Below are 21,466 nucleotides of genomic sequence, written 5' to 3' on the forward strand. Positions count from 1 at the left end.
CCAGAGCTGCATTCACCATGCTTATACTCCAGTCACACCCAGAGCTGCTTTCACCATGCTTTTACTCCATTTACAACCATGGCTGCATTTACCATGCTTATACTCCAGTCACATCTACAGCTGCATTTACAGTGCATAAACTGCAGTCACATCCACAGCTGCATTCAAGATTCCCGCATTTCAGGTTCAGATACTCTTTAAAGGGAGACAACCGACACCACTGTAAAAATAGTAAAATATATACGTAAATTTATAAAGATAATAGTGACAATCGGCAAATGTCCTTCCTTTAGCAAATTGGGTAAAAACAAAGAATAGAAAACTTACAAAGAACAAGGGTTAGACCAAAGACAACACATAATTATGTAACACCCCAAGTGGTGTTGCCACTCCTACACCCTGCTACTGTCATTAATGGTCTAACATAAAGTCATCTATGCATTATGTTCCAGGTCCTCCACACTGTGCATTTCTAATGTTATGTAACTGTTCATGTAATGTGCCTGGTTCACCAGCAGGTGGCAGCATATGTGGCAGAGCTATAGATAGAGAGAGTGGAACATACCATTCCATTCTAACACCCCTCTGTAGGGGTGTGGTCCAGCCCTACTTCCTGCAGGAAGGCTGAGGCAGAAGTTCTAGTCAGTCTAGTTTACTCCCAGCTAGGGGAAGGGTGTGCAGGGGCACGTCTCTGCTGGACGTGCCCATGCCAGCCAGGGCACCTTAAGCTCTGCTGGACATGGAGGCCAAAGCTTAAAGCCTCAGGAGCCGGGAGGAATGTTCCCTGGCATAACCTAGAGTCAGACTATAAAGTGAAGTGCAGCATACAGAATAAGCTGAGTTATACAGCCAGCCTGTCAGTACAGCAGAGTCAGAGAGAAACAGATATAGCCGAGTGGAGTTTGCCTGCCAGTTTCATGCTAAAGCCTGCTGGAACCAAGACAAAGTCTGTAAACCGTTTTGGAGAACGTTTATGCAAAGTAAAGCTGCCATTGAACTTCATCTCAAGGTCTGGACTCAAGTTATTCTTTTATCCCTCAATTATTCCGCTTTATTTATTGCTTCGGAGCCAAAGCCTGAGGTCCAGCTGTATCCAGGTAGGAGCACCGTGACACACACAAAGAGACATTTTAGGCCACAACATACCATTCAGCGTTCCTACACCTGGGTCGCGTTATATATATAGAGGGCCCGTGGCAATTTCTGATGACACAATTTACATGCGCATCTCATCTACAGTCCTGACTACATCCTGAATGAAGGGACTTACATCACAGATTGAACTAACCTCACCTGACAGCGACACATCAGCTGGGGAGCCCATGAAAGCGGTCAGAGACTCGATCGGGAAAACACCAATTTTCCTAAGCAGGGACGAACAGATTATCAGACCAATATCTGTCCAATCAGTGTGTGCAATGATTGGTCAGATAATCTGTTGGTGTAATACAGGCCCAACTCTCTTGTACACACATTTCCAGACAACTGTTCATTTACAGGCCTTCAGATAAATGGGACAATACCTGGTCCACATTTCAGACCAGACATGGACGAGGTCTCGCACAAACAGTTAAGGCTATCTTCACACCTCTAATGTGAATTCCGGCAGAGAACAGCCTCCCGGAGTTCACCGGACCTGGATCCGAATGTCCGCCGGCCCCATTAAGTATAATGGGGTCCGGCGGAGATCCATACGCTGTTCTGGCTGCGTGCTGCGATTTGGACAATTCTCAGTTTGTCTGCCGGAACAGCGTGCCGGAGTTTCACACCAGAGGTCATAGGTCAGAATAGTTTAATGGGACACAATGAATTCCAAATGATCAGACGCTCCATATTCACACTTCAGTCACATGACTGCGCTCCTGATATATAGGAATATAAGGTGGTGAACTTCTAGGTCAGCAGATTTTTGACTGCAGCTTTGGATCTGACTGGAGGATGGGACATTGCATCAGAATTATGCACACTGCATGTCTCATAACACAGCAGAGTGCGTTCTCGGTGCATCTCTGGGTGTGACTAGAGCATGAGCAGAGTTACACGGCCGTATGTGCTTGGTGTAAAATGACGCAACTTCCTTTTTTTTTTTTTTTCAGGTGAAATTAAAGGCCTGGCGTTTGTACAGGACCCTGATGGCTACTGGATCGAGATTTTGGGCCCCAACATGGTGTCCGTCGTGTAAGCTGCTGCTGTTGCTTCACATTGAACAGCGGCGCCTCCTGTAGAAGTTGCGCTTTTACCATAGAGACCACCAGACAGCATCCACCGTGCAGGACATTACACGAAATCACTCCGGTATAGCGACAGGTCATGTGACCTCCCCTCGTCCAATGACTGATCATCTGCTTTAAAGCCGGCCTGTGCATCATCAATATTACCTCGCCGTGTAGAACGCCGCCATCGCGCTCAGTCTTACCTGCCAATAAACTGGAAATTCCTGCTGGGAGTGATTGTCTGCTGGGAGTTGTCTGCTTTATAAATACATAGTTAATACGGTGGAAAATAAGTCCATCAAGTTCAACCAAGGGATCGGTGGGGACACGAATCCCAGAAGGAAGTGAGACTAAGATTTCTACACGTTTTCATAAGCATTTATGTTGTTTACTTTTAAGAATTCATCTAAACCCTTTTGGCCTCTTTCACACGGGCGTCGCGTGTGAGGGCCGCACAAAATGCGGGTGCATTGAGGGAAAATGCGTGATTTTTCCGCGCGAGTGCAAAGCGTTTTAATGCGTTTTGCACGCGCGTGAGAAAAATCGGCATGTTTGGTACCCAGACCCGAACTTCTTCACAGAAGTTCGGGGATCGGTGTTGTGTAGATTTTATTATTTTCCCTTATAACATGGTTCTAAGGGAAAATAATAGTATTCTTAATACAGAATGCTAAGTATAATGTCCATTGAGGGGTTAAAAATAATAAACAAATTTAACTCACCCCATCCACTTGATCGTGTAGCGGATGTCCTCTTCTTTCTACTTTCTTCAGGACCTAGTTAAAGGACCTTTAATGATGTCACTGCACTCATCACATGGTCCATCACATGGTCCATTGTGATGGACCATGTGATGAGCGCAGTGACGTCACCACAGATCCTTTTCATCAAAAAAGAAAGAAGACATGCCAGGCTGAGCGTTCAAGTGGATTAAGGTGAGTTTATTAATTGTTTTTTTATTTTTTAACCCCTCCATCACTATTTTACTAAGTATTCTGTATTAAGAATGCTATTATTTTCCCTTATAACCATGTTAAAAGGGAAAATAATACAGATCGGGTCCCCATCCCGATTGTCTCCTAGCAACCATGCGTGAAAATCGCACAGCATACGCACTTGCTTGCGATTTTCACGCAGCCCCATTCACTTCTATGGGGCCTGTGTTGTGTGAAAAACAATATAGAGCATGCTGCGATTTTCACGCAACGCACCAGTGATGCCTGAAAATCACCGCTCATGTATACAGCCCCATTGAAGTGAATGGGTCCGGATTTAGTGTGGATGCAATGTGTTCACCTCACGCATTGCACCCGCATGGAATTCTCGCCCATGTGAAAGGGGCCTTATAAAACTGTCCCCTGTTCCTGCAGTGACCACGTCCTGAGGTCTCTATTCCACAGATTCACAGTTCTTACAGAGACTGAACTTTTTCCTCTCCAGTCGGAGGCAGCGCCTCCTTGTCTTTTGAGGGCATTTTACATGGAACAGTTTTTCACAGTATTTTTTGTGCGACCCATTTATATACTTGTACAGGTTAATCATGTCCCCCCTTAGACGTCTCTTCTCAGGACTAAATAAATTCAATTCTTTTAATCTTTCTTCATAACTAAGACCCTCCAGGCCCCTTCTCAGTTTAGTCGCTCTCCTCTGTACTCTCTCCAGCTCCAGGGCCTCCTTTCTATGGACTGGTGCCCAGAACTGGACTGCGTATTCCAGATGAGGCCGCACCAACGCTTTGTAAAGTGGAGATATTACATCCCTGCCCCACGAGTCCATGCCTCGTTTAATGCATGACAATATCCTGGTGGCCTTGGAAGCAGCTGATTGACATTGTGCTGTTATTCAATCTATGATTTACAGGGACCCCAAATCCTTCTCTATAAGTGACTCTCCCAGTGTTTATTTCTTACCCGTCTCCTGCAGTTATAATATCCGGGTCTCCGGGGTGAACGCGCTGCTCCGGTAATACAGTTCAGGCTCCTCACGGACCGTATGTCTAGGAGGGCATATGATCGTGTGCATGAGCCCTTATTGTGAGCCGAAACCAGTAACCTGGAACAGGTGCAAATCTTTCCATTACACCTGATCTCTGAGGAGGCTTCACTACTGGTTTTGGCTCAAAATAACTGATCAAATAACTGAAGTGTGAACTCAGCCTAAGTGCTGCATCCTTTTGCTGCAGAGCAGCGCTCTTGACTTCTGAGATGTGCCAGGAACTGCGTCACGGACCAATTCACTAGAATGTAACTTACTACTGTGCAGGAAATAAGTGAGGGGGATGCAGCTCCTTCATTCTCAGCATTGATGGGGGTCCCAGCTCTTCATGATGTTCATACACAGCGCTATACAGAGATAATTGGGTCAGTCTCTGTTCCCAGAGGAGCTCACAATCGTTTCTCCCTATCTCAGACACTGGGGACGATGTCATAAGAAGTTGATCAGGACACGGAGAGAACATACAAACTGCATGCAGATGTTTTCCAACCCAAGACCCCGGCACTACCTAGACCCCACCAGTTTTTGGAATGAAGAGACAGCCGCACTAGTTATTGCATTCTACCCTTTAAGGGGGCATTCACATGACTGTATCTGTTTTGGGGTTCGTAAATCGCTGATCTGCATAATACAGATGCGGTATATACTGTATATATGTCACTACACTCATCACATGGTCCGTCACATGATCTTTTACCATGGTGATGAATCATGTGACGGACCATGTGATGAGCGCAGTGACGTCATCAAAGGTCCTATTCCTCACAGAACAAGACAGAAGAGATGCCGGCTGCGCGAACAAGTGGATTAAGGTGAGTTAAAAATTTTATATATTTTCTTTAACCCCTCCAGTGCTATTGTACTATGCATTCTGTATTCAGAATGCTATTATTTTCCCCTATAACCATGTTATAAGGGAAAATAATAAAGATTGGGTCCCCATCCCGATCGTCTCCTAGCAACCGTGTGTGAAAATCGCACCGCATCCGCACTTGCTTGCGATTTTCACGCAGCCCCATTCACTTCTATGAGGCCTGCGTTGCGTGAAAAACGCACAATATAGAGCATGCTGCGATTTTCACACAACGCACAATTGATGCGTGAAAATCACCGCTCATGTGCACAGCCCCATAGAAATGAATGGGTCCGGATTCAGTGCGGGTGCAATGCGTTCAACCCACGCATTGCACCCGCGCGGAAAACTTGCCCGTGTGAAAGGGGCCTAAGAGACAGGCGAATGACTACACGGTCACTTCTGAAAAGGGGACGAGGAGCAGGCATGTCATGACTGGTGGGGTCCTATAGCAGTCGCAGCATCATGCCATTAGTCCCCCCATGTAGGCACAGGTTCCTGCTGGAGTTTGTAGATTCATATGGGTTTCCCCAGTGTGTCTGAGAACGGGACCCAAAAACCTCTGTACGGCGGCGCTGTGGAATATGCTGGCGCTATGTAAATATCATAGATGGATAATAATATATTCACAAGGGGAACATATGAGACAGAAATGTCTGTGTCTAAAGCTCTGTTCATCTAAGAGCGGCTGTTTTGATGGGAACAGCTGCAGAAATTTCTGCACCAAATCTGCAGCGTGTGAATTCACCCTTAGTAATGAATCCCTAAATGAGAAACTGTTCATCATGAGCAGGCGTGTCCAGAATGTGAGTAACTCAGGACGGGTGTGTCTGGGGCGTCAGGCTGTCCGTCCTCCTACAGTGTCATCAGTGCCGGCAGTAAACATGGAGGAGACACCGGGGATCAGTGAAGCCGACACAGCAACCCAGGTACTGAATGTACACATTACTAGGTAGTGTGATCTATATGGTATGTGTAAGGCTCATCATAGGGACATGTAACCTTCTCCAGTTCTTGTGACACTACTACTCCCAGCAGTGCATGATGTGATCTGTAGTCCCATAATAGAGAGATCGTGTTTTTTTATCATGCAACTTGTGTAAAATAAATTATATATGTGTAAAATAATATATATATATATATATATATATATATAGTGAGTACTAGGTCATATATAGTAGGATTACTGTATATAGGGTAAGTACTGGTCCTATATATTAGGATTATAAAGGGTAAACTGGTCCTATATGGTAGGATTACATAGGGAAGTACTGGTTCCTATATATTAGTATTATATAGGGTGGGTAGGTCCTACATATTAGGATTCTATAGGGTGGTCAGATCCTATATATTAGGATTCTATGGGATGGGTCACTCCTATATATTAGGATTCTATAGGGTGGACAGATCCTATGTATTAGTATTATACAGGATGGGCAGGTACTATATATTAGGATGGTATAGAGTGGGCAGATTCTATATATTAGTATTATATAGAGTGGGCAGGTCCTTATATATTAGGAATGTATAGGGTGAGCAGGTCATATATATTAGTATTATATAGGGTGGCCAAGTCCTGTACATTAGGGTGGACAGGGCCTATATATTTGTATTATATAGGGTGGGCAGGTCCTATATATTAAGATTTTATAGGGTGGGCAGGTCCTATATAATAGGATTCTATAGATTTGGCAGTTCCTATATATTAGGATTCTATAGGGCAGGCAGGTCCTATATATTAGGATTGTATAGGGTGGGCAGGTTCTACATATTAGGATTATATAGGGTGGGCAGGTCCTATATAATAGGATTCTATAGATTTGGCAGTTCCTATATATTAGGATTATATAGGGTGGGCAGGTTCTACCGTACATATTAGGATTATATAGGGTGGGTCGGTCCTATATATTAGGATTATATAGGTTGGGTCCTATATATTAGTGTTATATAGGGTGGACAGGTCCTATATATTAGGATTGTGTAGGGTGATCAGGTTGTATACACTAGGATTCTATAGGGTGGGCAGGTCCTATATATTAGGATTGTATGGGGTGGGCAGGTCCTATATATTAGTATTATATAGGGTGGTCCGGTCCTATATATTAGGATTGTATATGGTGGTCTGGTCCTATATATTAGTATTTTATAGGGTGGGCCTGTCCTATAAGGATTCTATAGGGTGGGCAGGTCCTATATATTAGGATTGCATAGGGTGGGCAGGTTGTATACAGTAGGATTCTATAATGTGAGTAGTAGGTACTATATATTAGGATTGTATAGGGTAAGCGGTACAATATATTAGGATTCTACAGGGTGGGCGGTCCATATATTAGCGTAATATGGGATGGGCAGGTCCTATATATTAGGATTGTATAGAGTTGGCAGGTCCTATATATTAGGGTTATATGGGGTGGGCCAGTCCTATGTATTAGGGTTATATAAGGTGGGCGGGTCATATATATTGGGTGGGCAGGTCCTATATGTAAAGATTGTATAGAGTTGGCAGGTCCTATTTATTAGGATTCTATAGGGTGGACAGGTCCCTTATATTAGGATTCTATAGGGTGGGCCGGTCCTATATATTAGGATTCTATAGGGTACGTAGCAGGTCCTATATATTAGGATTCTATAGGGTGGATGGGTCCTATATATTAGGATTCTACAGGGTGGACAGGTCCTATATATTAGGATTCTATAGGGTGGGCCGGTCCTATATATTAGGATTCTATAGGGTAAGTAGCAGGTCCTATATATTAGGATTTTATAGGGTGGACAGGTCCTATATATTAGGATTCTATAGGGTGGACAGGTCCTATATATTAGGATTCTATAGGGTGGATGGGTCCTATATATTAGGATTCTACAGGGTGGACGGGTCCTATATATTAGGATTCTATAGGGTGGACCGGTCCTATATATTAGGATTCTATAGGGTAAGTAGCAGGTCCTGTATATTAGGATTCTATAGGGTGGACAGGTCCTATATAGGATTCTATAGGGTGGACAGGCCCTATATATTAGGATTCTATAGGGTGGGCCGGTCCTATATATTAGGATTCTATAGGGTACGTAGCAGGTCCTATATATTAGGATTCTATAGGGTGGACGGGTCCTATATATTAGGATTCTGTAGGGTGGACAGGTCCTATATATTAGGATTCTATAGGGTGGGCCGGTCCTATATATTTGGATTATATAGGGTGGGCCAGTCCTATGTATTATGGTTATATAAGGTGGGCGGGTCATATATATTAGGGTTATATAGGGTGGGCAGGTCCTATATGTAAAGATTGTATAGAGTTGGCAGGTCCTATATATTAGGATTCTATAGGGTGGGCAGGTCCTGTTTTTTAGTGTTATATAGGGTGGGCAACTCCCATATACTAGTGTTATATTGGGTGGGCAGGTCCTATATATTAGGATTCTATAGGGTGGGCCGGTCCTATATATTAGAATTCTATAGGGGGGTCCAGTCCTATATATTAGGATTCTATAGGGTGGGCCGGTCCTATATATTAGGATTCTATAGGGTGGGCCGATCCTATATATTTTGATTCTATAGGGTGGGTCGGTCCTATATATTAGGATTCTATAGGGTGGGCCGGGCCTATATATTAGAATTCTATAGGGGGGTCCAGTCCTATATATTAGGATTCTATAGGGTGGGCCGGTCCTATATATTAGGATTCTATAGGGGGGTCCAGTCCTATATATTAGGATTCTATAGGGTGGGCCGGTCCTATATATTAGGATTCTATAAGGTGGGTCGGTCCTATATATTAGGATTCTATAGGGTGGGCCGGTCCTATATATTTGGATTATATAGGGTTCGGTCCTATACCTGTACCAGAGCTCAGTCCCTCAGGTAAAGGACAAAGAGCATGGACTGAGGCTTCACCCCGGCAGAAGTGGTAGGACAGGAAACGCCGCATTCATATCACACATTACATCATCCTCCTCGGTTTCGGGTGCAGGTATTTGAGCGCACACCTACAGTGACAGCGATGTTTTCTGCAGGTCTATTACTCAGTGTCATCCTGTGTCTCAGGTCACAATCCAGAAAGATGGACTCCTGGGAGAAAGAGTCAGGGCAGCACTGGGTCGTCTACAGAGAAATAGCAGAGTCCAGAGAGTTTCCAGCACAGGACTGACAAAGACAATTCACACCTATTTATAAATACAGCCTGACTCCCAGAGAATCATTTTACTTCGTCACGAAGTGCATTTCTTTGTAAATAGTGGGTGCAATAACAGGGAGCAGCGATTGCGCCGCCCCCGTCATTGTATCCCTCAGATGCCGCGTTCATAGCTGATTGCGGCATCTGACATAAAATATTACAGTGTAAAATAATAAATAAATAAATAAAATCATACTTACCTCCATCCATTTGATCGTGAAGAGCAGGCCACCGCCATCTTGATTGAAAATCTCATGCAGCCCGTGATGATGTCATCACGACAGCCGGCGTGGTGACGTTATATGTCAGCATGCCTTGGATTTCACACTGCATCTTCAATCAAGATGGCGGCGGCCGACTCTTCGCCCTCAAACGGATGAGGTGAGTATGATTTTTTTTTTTTACTTTTACTGCCATTCAGGTAAAATCGATTTGTTACCACAAAGCATGAGGAAATTCGGCTTCATGGCAAATCGAATTTTCCCTGATATTCGGATCGAAGTCGATTAGCTCAACACTAAGGCCCCTTTCACACGGGCGAGTATTCCGCGCTGATGCGATGCGTGAGTTGAACGCATTGCACCCGCACTGAATACCGACCCATTCATTTCTATGGGGCTGTTCACATGAGCGGTGATTTTCACGCATCACTTATGCGTTGCGTGAAAATCGCAGCATGCTCTATATTCTGCGTTTTTCACGCAACGCAGGCCCCATAGAAGTGAATGAGGTTGCGTGAAAATCGCAAGCATCCGCAAACAAGTGCGGATGCGGTGCGATTTTCACGCATGGTTGCTAGGTGACAGTCTATTCACTGTATTATTTTCCCTTATAACATGGTTATAAGGGAAAATAATAGCATTCTGAATACAGAATGCTTAGTAGGTGATCAATTGAGGGTTAAAAAAATAAATAAAAATTAACTCACCTTCTCCTCTTGTTCGCGTAGTTCCCGGTCTCTTCTTTACTTCTTTAATGATGAGCTGTGGACTAAAGGACCTTTGGTGACGTCAGATCACATGCTCCAATCACATGGTCCATCACCGTGGTGATGGACCATGTGATTGGAGCATGTGATCTGACGTCACCACAGGTTCTAGCCGGTAGTTCATTATTATAGAAGTAAAGAAGAGACCGGGAACTACGCGAACAAGAGGAGAAGGTGAGTTAATTTTTTTTTAACCCTCAATTGATCACCTACTATGCATTCTGTATTCAGAATGCTATTATTTTCCCTTATAACCGTGTTATAAGGGAAAATAATAACATCTACACAACACCGATCCTGTGAAGAAGTTCGGGTTTGGGTACCAAACATGCGCGATTTTTCTCACGCGAGTGCAAAACGCATTACAATGTTTTGCACTCGCGCGGAAAAATCGCGGGTGTTCCCGCAACGCACCCGCACATTTTCCCGCAACGCCCGTGTGAAAGAGGCCTAAGGATAACCACCAGAATGCATTTGTGAATAATGTTCGGTACAAAATTGCCTCAGTCTTGAAGGGGTTAATGGGTTACACTATCTATAAGGGTTAGTAAATCTGCCCCAGTGTATTCCAATCCAATCAGTCTGTGACCAAAAAAATCTTCGTACAGGTCGTACTTTCTGGGACATTTACTCTGTATTTTACTGATATACATGACATAAGTACAGGTGAAACTCAAAAAATCTGAATATCGTGCAAAAGTCCATTTATTTCAGTAATGCAAATTAAAAGGAATTGCATTAATGCAGCTTAAAATTAGAATTTTGTGAAAAGGTTCAAAATTCTCGGCTCAAAGTGTCACACTCCAGTCAGCTAATTAATCCACACCCCCTGAGCAAAGGGGACCTCAAAATTAAGACTTTGGGGTTTCATAAGCTGTAAGCCATAATCATCCAAATTATAACAAATAAAGGCTTAAAATATCTCACTTTGCATGTAACGAGTCTCATATCTTAGTTTCACCTTTTAAGTTGCATTACTGAAATAAATGAACTTTGCACAATATTCTAATTTTTCGAGTTTTACCTGTTATATGAGTTTGTAAGCCGTTAAATGCATAGATTTCTTCTCTTCTCATTGCAGGACTTTCTATTGCAGCAGACCATGCTCCGGATCAAAGATCCCCAGAAATCACTGACATTTTACAATAAGTGCCTTGGAATGACGTAAGTCTCAGACTCTGCCGATACGTCTTCTCACAATGGGACTCGCCTCTCTGTACTTTGAAAAAAAATTATGTCAAATCAAAGGTTTTCATCGGGGGTGGGGATTCCCATTGCTGAAACCCCCACTGATCGCTAGAACAAGGAGAGAGAAGAGCTCACATACAGTGCCTTGACAAAGTATTCATACCCCTTGGACTTTTCCACATTTTTCACATTTCACCCACAAACTTATATGTATTGTATTGGGATTTTATGTGATCGACACAACACAAAGTGGCAAGTCTGTGTGAAGTGGAAAGAAAATGATACATGGTCTTCAAAACGTTTAATGAATAAAAATCTGGAAAGTGTTGCGTGCGTTTGTGTTCAGCCCCCCTGTACTCTGATACCCCTAAATAAAATCCAGTGTGACCGATCGCCTTCAGAAGTTGTCTAGTTATTAATTGAGTCTACCCATGTGTAATGTATTCTCAGTATAAGGGTCCATTCACACGTCCGTATGTGTTTTGCGGATCCACAAAACACGGACACTGGCAATGTGCATTCTGCGTTTTGCGGACCACACATCGCCGGCACTCTCATAGAAAATGCCTTTTCTTGTCTGCAATTGCAGACAAGAATAGAACATGTTCTATTTTTTTGCGGAACAGAAGTGCAGATACGGACCTCACATTCCGGCCCTATTGAAAATGAATGGGTCTGCACCTGTTCCGCATTTTGCTGACGTGTGAATGGACCCTAACTCCAGCTACATTACATGGGCGTCCTATTGGTATCAGTAAGCATTTTGGGTTGCTTGAAAAATATCAATCAACATCCACCTCCCACTGTAATTGTACATAGTGGCCGCCACTTGAAATCCAGACCAGGTACAATTCCTGACAGACATACCTCTGTTTGGTTGAAGAGCCCCATCACCTCTCCTGACATGTCTGCTTTCGTAAATGATTTAATTCCACGACCAGTCTAAAAGAGCTATTCTTACCGGGTGCGGTTATGTCCCTACTCAGTCTGAAACTGTCCAATCTGTATTGCTAGGGTCAGAGTGTGCAGGGACATCCCCTCAACTGGTAATACAGCGAGCCCCTGAGGAGCTGGTGCAGAGGATGGGAGTGGTAGTGGCCCTGATGAGATGTGGCATAGTGTACTCCCATGGCATACTAGCCGTCCATTGTGAGATTCAGGCTTACTGTTTGTCTGACCTAGTGGTTGTTCTAGGTGAAGGTGTCTGAGCCGTAGTCCCTCATCTGCAGCAGTGTCTGTAAAGCTGTGTTCTGGATACTGATGATCCCTTCAGAGTGTTGTACTCACAGGAGATTTGGATATGGTTCCCAGGAGTAGGAGCTTTAACATGTGCTTCCTCTCACTTTGCTGCCTACTCAGGAACTTCTCCTCCTAGGAGGAATTAGGACCAGCCCATTCCCAACAAGAGGGGAGGAATGGGGTGGTTAGTCCTGTTCCTGCCAACCATTCCTCCTCTGCTGGAATATATAGCCAAAACATATGAAAATACATCATAAACATTTGCAGATATCCCCAGTAACACCCAGATGGACCTTTACTGCAGACTTATATAAATTCATTCATAAACTTCTAGTAGGAATAATTGAGAAATGCCACAACATAAGAATAGAAGCTCCAGAATTATTACACAGAGTCTGCAGACATGTCAGGAGAGGGAAGAGGCCCTCTTTAACTTATTCTAAGGCTGCATTACATTCTAGGAGTTGAAGTTGTTTCCCGCTTCGCATTATTACAGAATACTCGGTGCGAACACTAAATAATGGTGGAGGTGGAAGCTTATGATGTGTTTGTTCTTGCTCCTTAGTCTCCTCCTGAAACTCGATTTCCCCTCCATGAAATTCTCGCAGTATGTCCTGGGTTACGAGGATGGGAAGGACATCCCAGAAGACGTGAAGGAGAGGGAGGCCTGGGTCTTTTCCTGCAAAGCCACGGTGGTGCTGACACAGTGAGTTATGTGCACACCATATATTTACAGGTAGAAGTTCATTAGAGGGGCTTCCCATCTCAGCCGTTCAATGCTGAGATCAGAAGACCCATTGTATGTGGCCGCCAAGCGAGCTGTGCCCGAAACTCCCATAGAGGTGAATGGGAGCCACATAAACAGAGTAGCAGAGCCCGCGCCGCTCCTCTTTGCTGTAGATTTCAGGTGTAGTTTACAGCAGTGCCTGTAATCTTAAATCTGTTAGGCCACATTGTCTCCTTCCACTCTTGTCTACACTCCGCCCAGTGCAGCGGAAATGGCCAAAAAAATGTTGCATGTTTTTTAGAAAAAGGGGCTTGTGCAAAAATTTGCGACTTATGTGATGCCACTTTTCTGGTGCAGGGGGATTAATGAATTTGTCAGTAATCTTGCAGAATATGGCGGGAATAATTACTTCACAGTTTTACTACCTTCTTTGCACTTTTAATTGGTAAGAATTGTTGCCTGCTTATTAAGGGAAAATATTGTAAGAAAATTACCTTTGAGTTTTTATGTTAAACAATTTTTTGTAAATTTTTGCCGTGTTTTTTCTAATATTCCAAGTCACTATCTGTATTTAAAGGGTTTGTGGCATGGTGTACTCCCATGGCGTACTAGCCGTCCATTGTGAGATTCAGGCTTACTGTTTGTCTGACCTAGTGGTTGTTCTAGGTGATGGTGTCTGAGCCGTAGTCCCTCATCTGCAGCAGTGTCTGTAAATCTGTGTTCTGGATACTGATGATCCCTTTGGAGTGTTGTACTCACAGGAGATTTGGATATGGGGTGTGGGGTGTATTTAGAGGGTTTATTCCATGAAGAATACTTATTATTGTTACATCTGGCCCATAATTGTAGCCTTTCATACCTCCCAAGTGTCCCTCTTTTGGAGGGATAGTCCCTCTTTTTGACCCAAGTCTCTCTTTGCTCCTTAAATGTCCCTCTTTTTGATCTGAGGGATAGATTTGCATTATTACATTTACAATATTGATCCAGTGTTTCCCTGGTTCCTATCTATATATTAAAGCTGCCTTGCATATTATTTCATTTTTTGATGCAATTTGGATATTAGAAATTTTTATATTCAGATAATTTTTGCGTTAATGTGTAAAAAAAAACAAAAAAAACAATTGAAGTATATAAATATGCAGGAAAAGTTGATCTTTCACATAATAAACCATAAATGTCCCTTTTTGACCGTCCATAAAGTTGGGAGGTATGGACTATGCCTATGTAATGCTAATATCCCCATATAGTGGAATGAAGTTAGAATAGCGCCACCTGCTGTTTCTATCGAACAGCTCCTAAAAAGGAACAGAAAAGAAAATAACAAAAAAAATTATATGGATGTGAACTTAGCCTAAGTTCACATCCTCTTGTCTCTCCGGGCCACACAAATACAGACTAACGGATTCCTGCAGGTAATTAATGCACGTCTCTATTTCCTGCAGCAACTGGGGCAGTGAGAACGATGAGAAACCATTCCATAACGGCAACTCCGAGCCCCTGGGTTTTGGTAAGTTCTATCACTTTACGCTCTTTTTGTGTCTCTGTATCTCAGACATTTAACACGTGATATGTTCTCCAAGACAAAAAACAATATTAGTCAGCACATTGTAATGCACAGGTGCACGTCACCGAAAATACAAAGTCAAATATAATGAAACAGCACGCCGCCAACACAGAATACATGAACCAATGCAGTACTCCCTATAAAATATGCTAATTATATAAATGTGAGATCCTTGACAAATATATGTTGATCAAAATAATTTTTGCCTGTCCACCACGGCAAGATGATCTCATTCAGGAACCTACAATAAATGCTGCCTCTTTTGGTGTCAAACAATATGTTCTACCAGGAAGGAAATCAGCAATTTTATGGACCTGTTTGCAGTAATGTTATTAAATGTTCCTTTAACCTTATTCATGTCCTTTATTGGGAGGTAGTAGCTTCCTTTTGCATTTGGCCTGGGCAGGCAGGCATTCTCTCATCACCTTTACACAGAGCTATTAGGATACCAGCGCACGTGGCATAAAAGCTACATACCCTCATGAGGAAAGTCCAAACCCTTTACACAGGGCAGTCTTTAACGCTGTGCAAAAGGGGGAGCTGCCCCGGGCCCAGTTGCTCCTGGGGGGCCCAAGCCAGCTGCCTATTGAGCCCCTCTGGCCACTGCCCACAAATTCAATGACATCGAGTGGCGTGCCTAGGGGTGGGCGGTCTACCCCAGGTGTCAGGCTGTCAGCTACACAGGGGGGTGCTGCCATGTCTGCCTGCGTGCGGACACTCCAGGCAGCGAACTGTGAGAGAGTGAGAGCTGTGATTCTGTTAGGGGAAAGGACCTTAGATGACATCATCACCATGTGACCAGTAACCTAGCAATATTACTGGTCACATGGCTATGAGGTAATCAAAGGTCCTTTCTCTCTACCAGGAGTGTTGCTGCAGGAGAAGATTGCCATAATTGTGGAGCTTTTTTTGTGAAGATTACATCAGGAAAAGGGGACAGGGGCTGTTATGCTATTATACTGTAAGCAACTGTATAGTGGGGGGTGCTGTATAGTGGAGGGTGCTGTATACTGTGGGGTGCTGTATACTATGGGGTGCTGTATACTGTGGGGTGCTGTATATTGTGGGGTGCTATACTGCTCTACTGTATACTGTGGGGTGCTGAATACTGTATAGTGTGGGGTGCTGTATACTATGGTGTGCTGTATACTGTGGGGTGCTATACTGCTGTACTGTATACTGTAGGGTGCTGTATACTGTATAGTGTTGGGTGCTGTATAGTGTGGGGTGCTATACTGCTCTACTGTATACTATGGGGTGCTGTATACTGTGGGGTGCTATACTGCTCTACTGTATATTGTGGGGGGCTGTATACTATGGGGTGCTGTATACTGTGCGGTGCTGTATACTGTATATTGTGGGGTGCTGTATACTGTGGGGTGCTGTATACTGTGGGATTCTATACTGTATGCTATAGGATGCTATACTGCATACTGTGGGGTGTTATACTATATATTGCATACTGTGGGGTACTGTATACTAAGGCTGCAGTAAACGATTATTACAGTAATCGAGTATTCTATCGATAGTTTTTTTACGATTAATCGAGTAATCTAATAAGAAAAAATGAATTAATAGACTGTTTTCCTTTATTAAAAAAACTCACCAGACCCCCTGCCATCAGTCCCCAACACCCTTCGTTCCCCCGTGCGATCAGCCCAAGTGCATCAGTTCCCCCAATGCCATCAGCTCCACTATCCCCCCAGTGCCATCAGCTCCCCCTACAACAGTGCCATCCGCTCCGTTCCCCCAGTGCCTTCAGCCCCTCCATGCCATCCATTGCCATGTCCCCCACTCCCCCAGTGCCATCAGATCAGCCCCTTCATGTCCCCCAGTGCCATCAGATCAGCCCCTCCATGTCCCCCAGTGCCATCAGATCAGCCCCTCCATGTCCCCCACTCCCCCAGTGCTATCAGATCAGCTCCTCCATGTCCCCCTGTCCCCCAGTGCCATCAGATCAGCCCCTCCATGTCCCCCAGTGCCATCAGATCAGCCTCTCCATGTCCCCCAGTGCCATCAGATCAGCCTCTCCATGTTCCCACTCCCCCAGTGCCATCAGATCAGCCCCTCCATGTACCCCAGTGCCATCAGATCAGCCCCTCCATGTCCCCCAGTGCCATCAGATCAGCCCCTCCATGTCCCCCAGTGCCATCAGATCAGTCCCCCCATGTCTACCACTCCCCCAGTGCCATCAGATCTGCCCTTCCATGTCCCCCAGTGCCATCAGATCAACCTCCCTTTTTAGTGATAAAAAATGTCAGCCCCTGTTCACGTTAGAATGGGGCCTTTGCAAAGCGGATGATCAGGCAGGTGGCCGCTCACAGACAGTAGCAGCCATTCATAGATGTGTTTTAGGTCAGGACTAGGAGGGAGAAAGGTAAAGTACAAATGCCACAGAGACATATGGAAGGGATATCCGGAAGCACATTCAATCACTGGACAGTTGTCACGTTGTAGGGGGGGGGGGGGACGGGACCAGGAACTAGGTTTTAAGGCTAGGGAAAGGGAAACGTTAACCACATAGGAAACCCTAAACCTGGCCCTGACTCCTGTCAGTATGAATAGACCCAGAAGGTGGGAATATTCATACACCGTAAACCTAGGCCCTAGTAACCCTGAATATCCCTAGGAGTAGTGACAAGGTCCTGGTTCTTTTCCAGGTGAATGAACCAGCGTCTCCCTGAGGCCTAGTAAACAATGAGCAAATGGGAACAAGACAATACAAAGAGAAGTACACCTATCTTCAATAGAACATGGATGAGCAGGAACTCAGATGAGGACCACACACCAGCTCTTCCATCTCCAGGCAGAGAATATCAACTGGTATTCAAAATGGTATGAAGTGTGAGTCCAGACTAAATAGAGGAGCAGTAATGACCACAAGCTGCACCTGAGACAAGTGAAAACATAGAGACTATCAGATAACCTCACGTGCAGCCAGTCTCTCAGATCTTCTAACCTCTGTCATGACCTTGACACCAGTCAAGCACTGGGCACAGAGAAGAGGTGTCATCTGAACGGAATAAACTGACCTCTCTTATACCATTGTTTGGAAAGAATTGGGCCGGTGGCATGGACAGAGGATTGGCCAGTCTATCCGGTCAGGCAGCGCTTGATTTGTAGTTAATGACTGTCCATTAGGAATATTACTTCATAGTTGGACCCCTCCACAGACAGCCATCCACTGGCCCCATTCTTCTTCCTGTAGCCATACTTGCAGACCCATCCTGTGAGCTGTATTTTTGACCCCTTATCTGACCCCTGCCCTCCCGCATACAGGTCACATCGGCATCAGTGTCCCCGATATCTACGCTGCTTGCAAGAGGTTTGAGCAACTTGGAGTGAAGATTGTGAAGAAACCCAATGACGGTAAAACGTTATTATTATTAATAAGGAAATCCGACAATACCAAAGAAATCCTTCTCTTAGTTTACGTACAGTATCAGTGTCAGGTGAAGCCAGGTGAACATCCCTGGAGGCGTAGGGTCATCCATGAGCGCTATTTGGGGCTTACACCCAGAGGTTTCCAGTTTTGCTTTTTTTTTACAGTAAAAAACAACAGTTCCAGATGTTAGCTGAATGTCTATGGGAAATATGAAGCAGGAAAAGTGTTATTTGTTTTTTTTTGCTACTGTTTTTTGTCAAAGGGGTCGTCTCATTTCAGCAAATAGAATTTATCATGTAGAGAAACTTAATACCAGGCACTTACTAATGTATTGTGATTATCCATATTGCCTCCTTTTGCTGGCTGGATTATTTTTCCATCTCATTATACACTAATGTGTTGCATTTTTAATGGAGTTTTTACACAGGGTTTTTTTTTTTTGCATTGCCTTTTTTGTAGAGATAACAAAGCAAGTAGAATCAGAGACAGGTGCATATTTTCCATTTTAAAAATGCATGGCTAGCAAACAACATGTAATACCACATGCAAATAAGAAAGAGCCACAATAAAGCAGAAAAAAGTAATGAAAGAGCCCCAGGAATGCATGTATTTTTTTCTGGCAGTTTTTGCACTGAAAAAAAAAAAAAAAAGCCAATTCAAATTTCCGTGTAAAGGAAGTCAAAATATTTAAGGCCCCTTTCACACGGGCGAGTATTCCGCGCTGATGCGATGCGTGAGTTGAACGCATTGCACCCGCACTGAATCCGGACCCATTCATTTCTATGGGGCTGTTCACATGGGCGGTGATTTTCACGCATCACTTGTGCGTTGCGTGAAAATCGCAGCATGCTCTATTTTGTGCGTTTTTCACGTAACGCAGGCCCCATAGAAATGAATGGGGTTGCGTGAAAATCGCAAGCATCCGCAAGCAAGTGCGGATGCGGTGCGATTTTCACGCACGGTTGCTAGGAGACGATCGGGATGGAGACCCGATGATTATTATTTTCCCTTATAACATGGTTATAAGGGAAAATAATAGCATTCTGAATACAGAATGCATAGTACAATAGTGCTGGAGGGGTTAAAAAAAATAAAATAAAAATTTAACTCACCTTAATCCACTTGATCGCGCAGCCGGCATCGCTTCTGTCTTCTTTCTTTGCTGTGTGCAGGAACAGGACCTGTGGTCATCACATGGTCCATCACATGATCTTTTACCATGGTGATGGATCATGTGATGGACCATGTGATGACCGGAGTGACGTCACCACAGGTTCTGTTCCTGCACACAGCAAAGAAAGAAGACAGAAGCGATGCCGACTGCGCGATCAAGTGGATTAAGGTGAGTTACATTATTTTTGATTATTTTTTAACCCCTCCAGCGCTATTTTACTATGCATTCTGTATTCAGAATGCTATTATTTTCCCTTAGAACCATGTTATAAGGGAAAATAATACAATCTACAGAACAACGATCCCAAGCCCGAACTTCTGTGAAGAAGTTCGGGTTTGGGTACCAAACATGCGCGATTTTTCTCACGCGAGTGCAAAACGCATTACAATGTTTTGCACTCGCGCTGAAAAATCGCGCGTGTTCCTGCAACGTACCCGCACCTTTTCCCGCAACGCCCGTCTGAAAGAGGCCTAAAAGGGGTTTTCCAGTTCTGTTCTATATCAGAATAGGCCATCGATACCAGTGGGGGGGTGGAACTCCCCGTCCTAGGTTCTGCGGTAGCTCCGGCACTAGCATTTGGCGCTGGAACTACAGCTTTGTCCATTGTGTGTAATTACTGCTGCGCTGCTTCTATTGAAGTGAATGGTAAGCGGCTCCATCCACTACACAGAATAGACAGAGCTGTGGATCCAGTGCTGACTGGCAGGGTGCAGGGAGGGTGTCATCCCCCCCCCCCCCCCCCCTCGTCCGCGATCAGATATTGATGACCTATCATGAAAATCAGTCATCAATATAAAATGATTAAAAGACTTAGGGCTTATGCTTATGAACGTATTTTGCAGAAACATTCACTTCAATGGGACGGCAAAAAAGTGTAAATGACTCCATGTGCTTTCTGTGTCCGCATGTCTCTTCTGCAAAAAAAGATAGAACATGTCCTATTATTGTCCACAAACGCAGAGTGCACACCGCCAGTATCCGTGTTTTGCAGATATGCAATTTGCGGCAATGGTCGTGTGCACGAGCCCTTAACCTGTGTATTGCAGCTCACCCCCGCATCAGACTGTAGCGGACATGCTACGGGTATAAGTATACGATGCTACACTGTAAAGGTTAGAATTGCGGAAGCTGCTGCCTGTGCCCTACATTTCCAGCGCGATGATATTGGGATTAACACTTGTGCATTTTGCAGGGAAGATCAAGGGTCTGGCATTTATTGAAGACCCTGACGGTTACTGGATCGAGATCTTCTCTCCTGACAACATGGCGTCCATCATGACGTGCTCACAGTGACACGTGTCCTCTGCACGACTGCTTCAGAAGCATTGTGAAGTCAAAAGGTGAAGTACAACCCCTTCTCTGCCGCGGATACTGAGAGTATTCCTTCTCCCTCTTCATACACAGGATGTACCGAGCCTTTCTGAATCACTGATGGAAGATTATTCCCATCTTGTCGGAACAAAGCAAGAAAAATATAAAGATTTTGGAACAGATTTCATAAGTCGTCATGTTTAGCTTGTGACAGTAATAAAGATTTTAGAGAAGAAAAATAAAAAAAAAGCATATTTTTCATCAGATCTCAGATTAAACCCCTAATCTTCATCAGACCCTCCCAATCAGACCTCAGATCAGACCTCAGATAAGACCACCAATCTGTATCAGACCACAGATCAAACCCCCAATCAGTATCAGGCCTCAGATCAGACCTCATTTAGTATCAGACCTCAGATCAGACCCTCAATTAGTATCAGACCTCAGATCAGACCCTCAATTAGTATCAGACCTCACATCAGACCCTCAATCAGTATCAGACCTCAGATCAGAGCCCTAATCAGTATCATACCTCAGATCAGACCCTCAATCAGTATCAGACCACAGATCAGACCTCCAATCAGTATCAGACCACAGATAAGACCACCAATCTGTAATAGACCACAGATCAGACCCCCAATCAGTATCAGA

The 21,466-nt window shown here is 44.2% G+C and overlaps 1 protein-coding gene across 1 annotated transcript; it reads left to right on the forward strand.

Moving 5' to 3' along the window:
* Positions 1 to 5,897: 5,897 nt before the first annotated feature.
* On the forward strand, positions 5,898 to 20,836 carry LOC120999797 (lactoylglutathione lyase-like). The gene is made up of 6 exons (XM_040430778.1): positions 5,898 to 5,990; positions 11,309 to 11,391; positions 13,220 to 13,360; positions 14,824 to 14,888; positions 18,225 to 18,314; positions 20,697 to 20,836. The coding sequence occupies exons 1-6, from the start codon at positions 5,946 to 5,948 to the stop codon at positions 20,795 to 20,797; spliced, it is 525 nt and encodes a 174-aa protein (XP_040286712.1). The 5' UTR covers positions 5,898 to 5,945; the 3' UTR covers positions 20,798 to 20,836.
* The last annotated feature ends 630 nt before the right edge of the window (positions 20,837 to 21,466 follow it).

Source organism: Bufo bufo, chromosome 4 (assembly GCF_905171765.1).
Source record: "Bufo bufo chromosome 4, aBufBuf1.1, whole genome shotgun sequence".
In the NCBI taxonomy this organism is placed as follows: domain Eukaryota; kingdom Metazoa; phylum Chordata; class Amphibia; order Anura; family Bufonidae; genus Bufo; species Bufo bufo.

Excerpts from the sequence above, each read along its gene's own strand:
- LOC120999797 (XM_040430778.1), top strand. The coding sequence starts at position 5,946 with ATGGAGGAGACACCGGGGATCAGTGAAGCCGACACAGCAACCCAG. Across the intron at positions 5,991-11,308 it reads AAGCCGACACAGCAACCCAG|GACTTTCTATTGCAGCAGAC; the intron begins GTACTGAATGTA and ends TTCTCATTGCAG. Across the intron at positions 13,361-14,823 it reads GCCACGGTGGTGCTGACACA|CAACTGGGGCAGTGAGAACG; the intron begins GTGAGTTATGTG and ends TATTTCCTGCAG.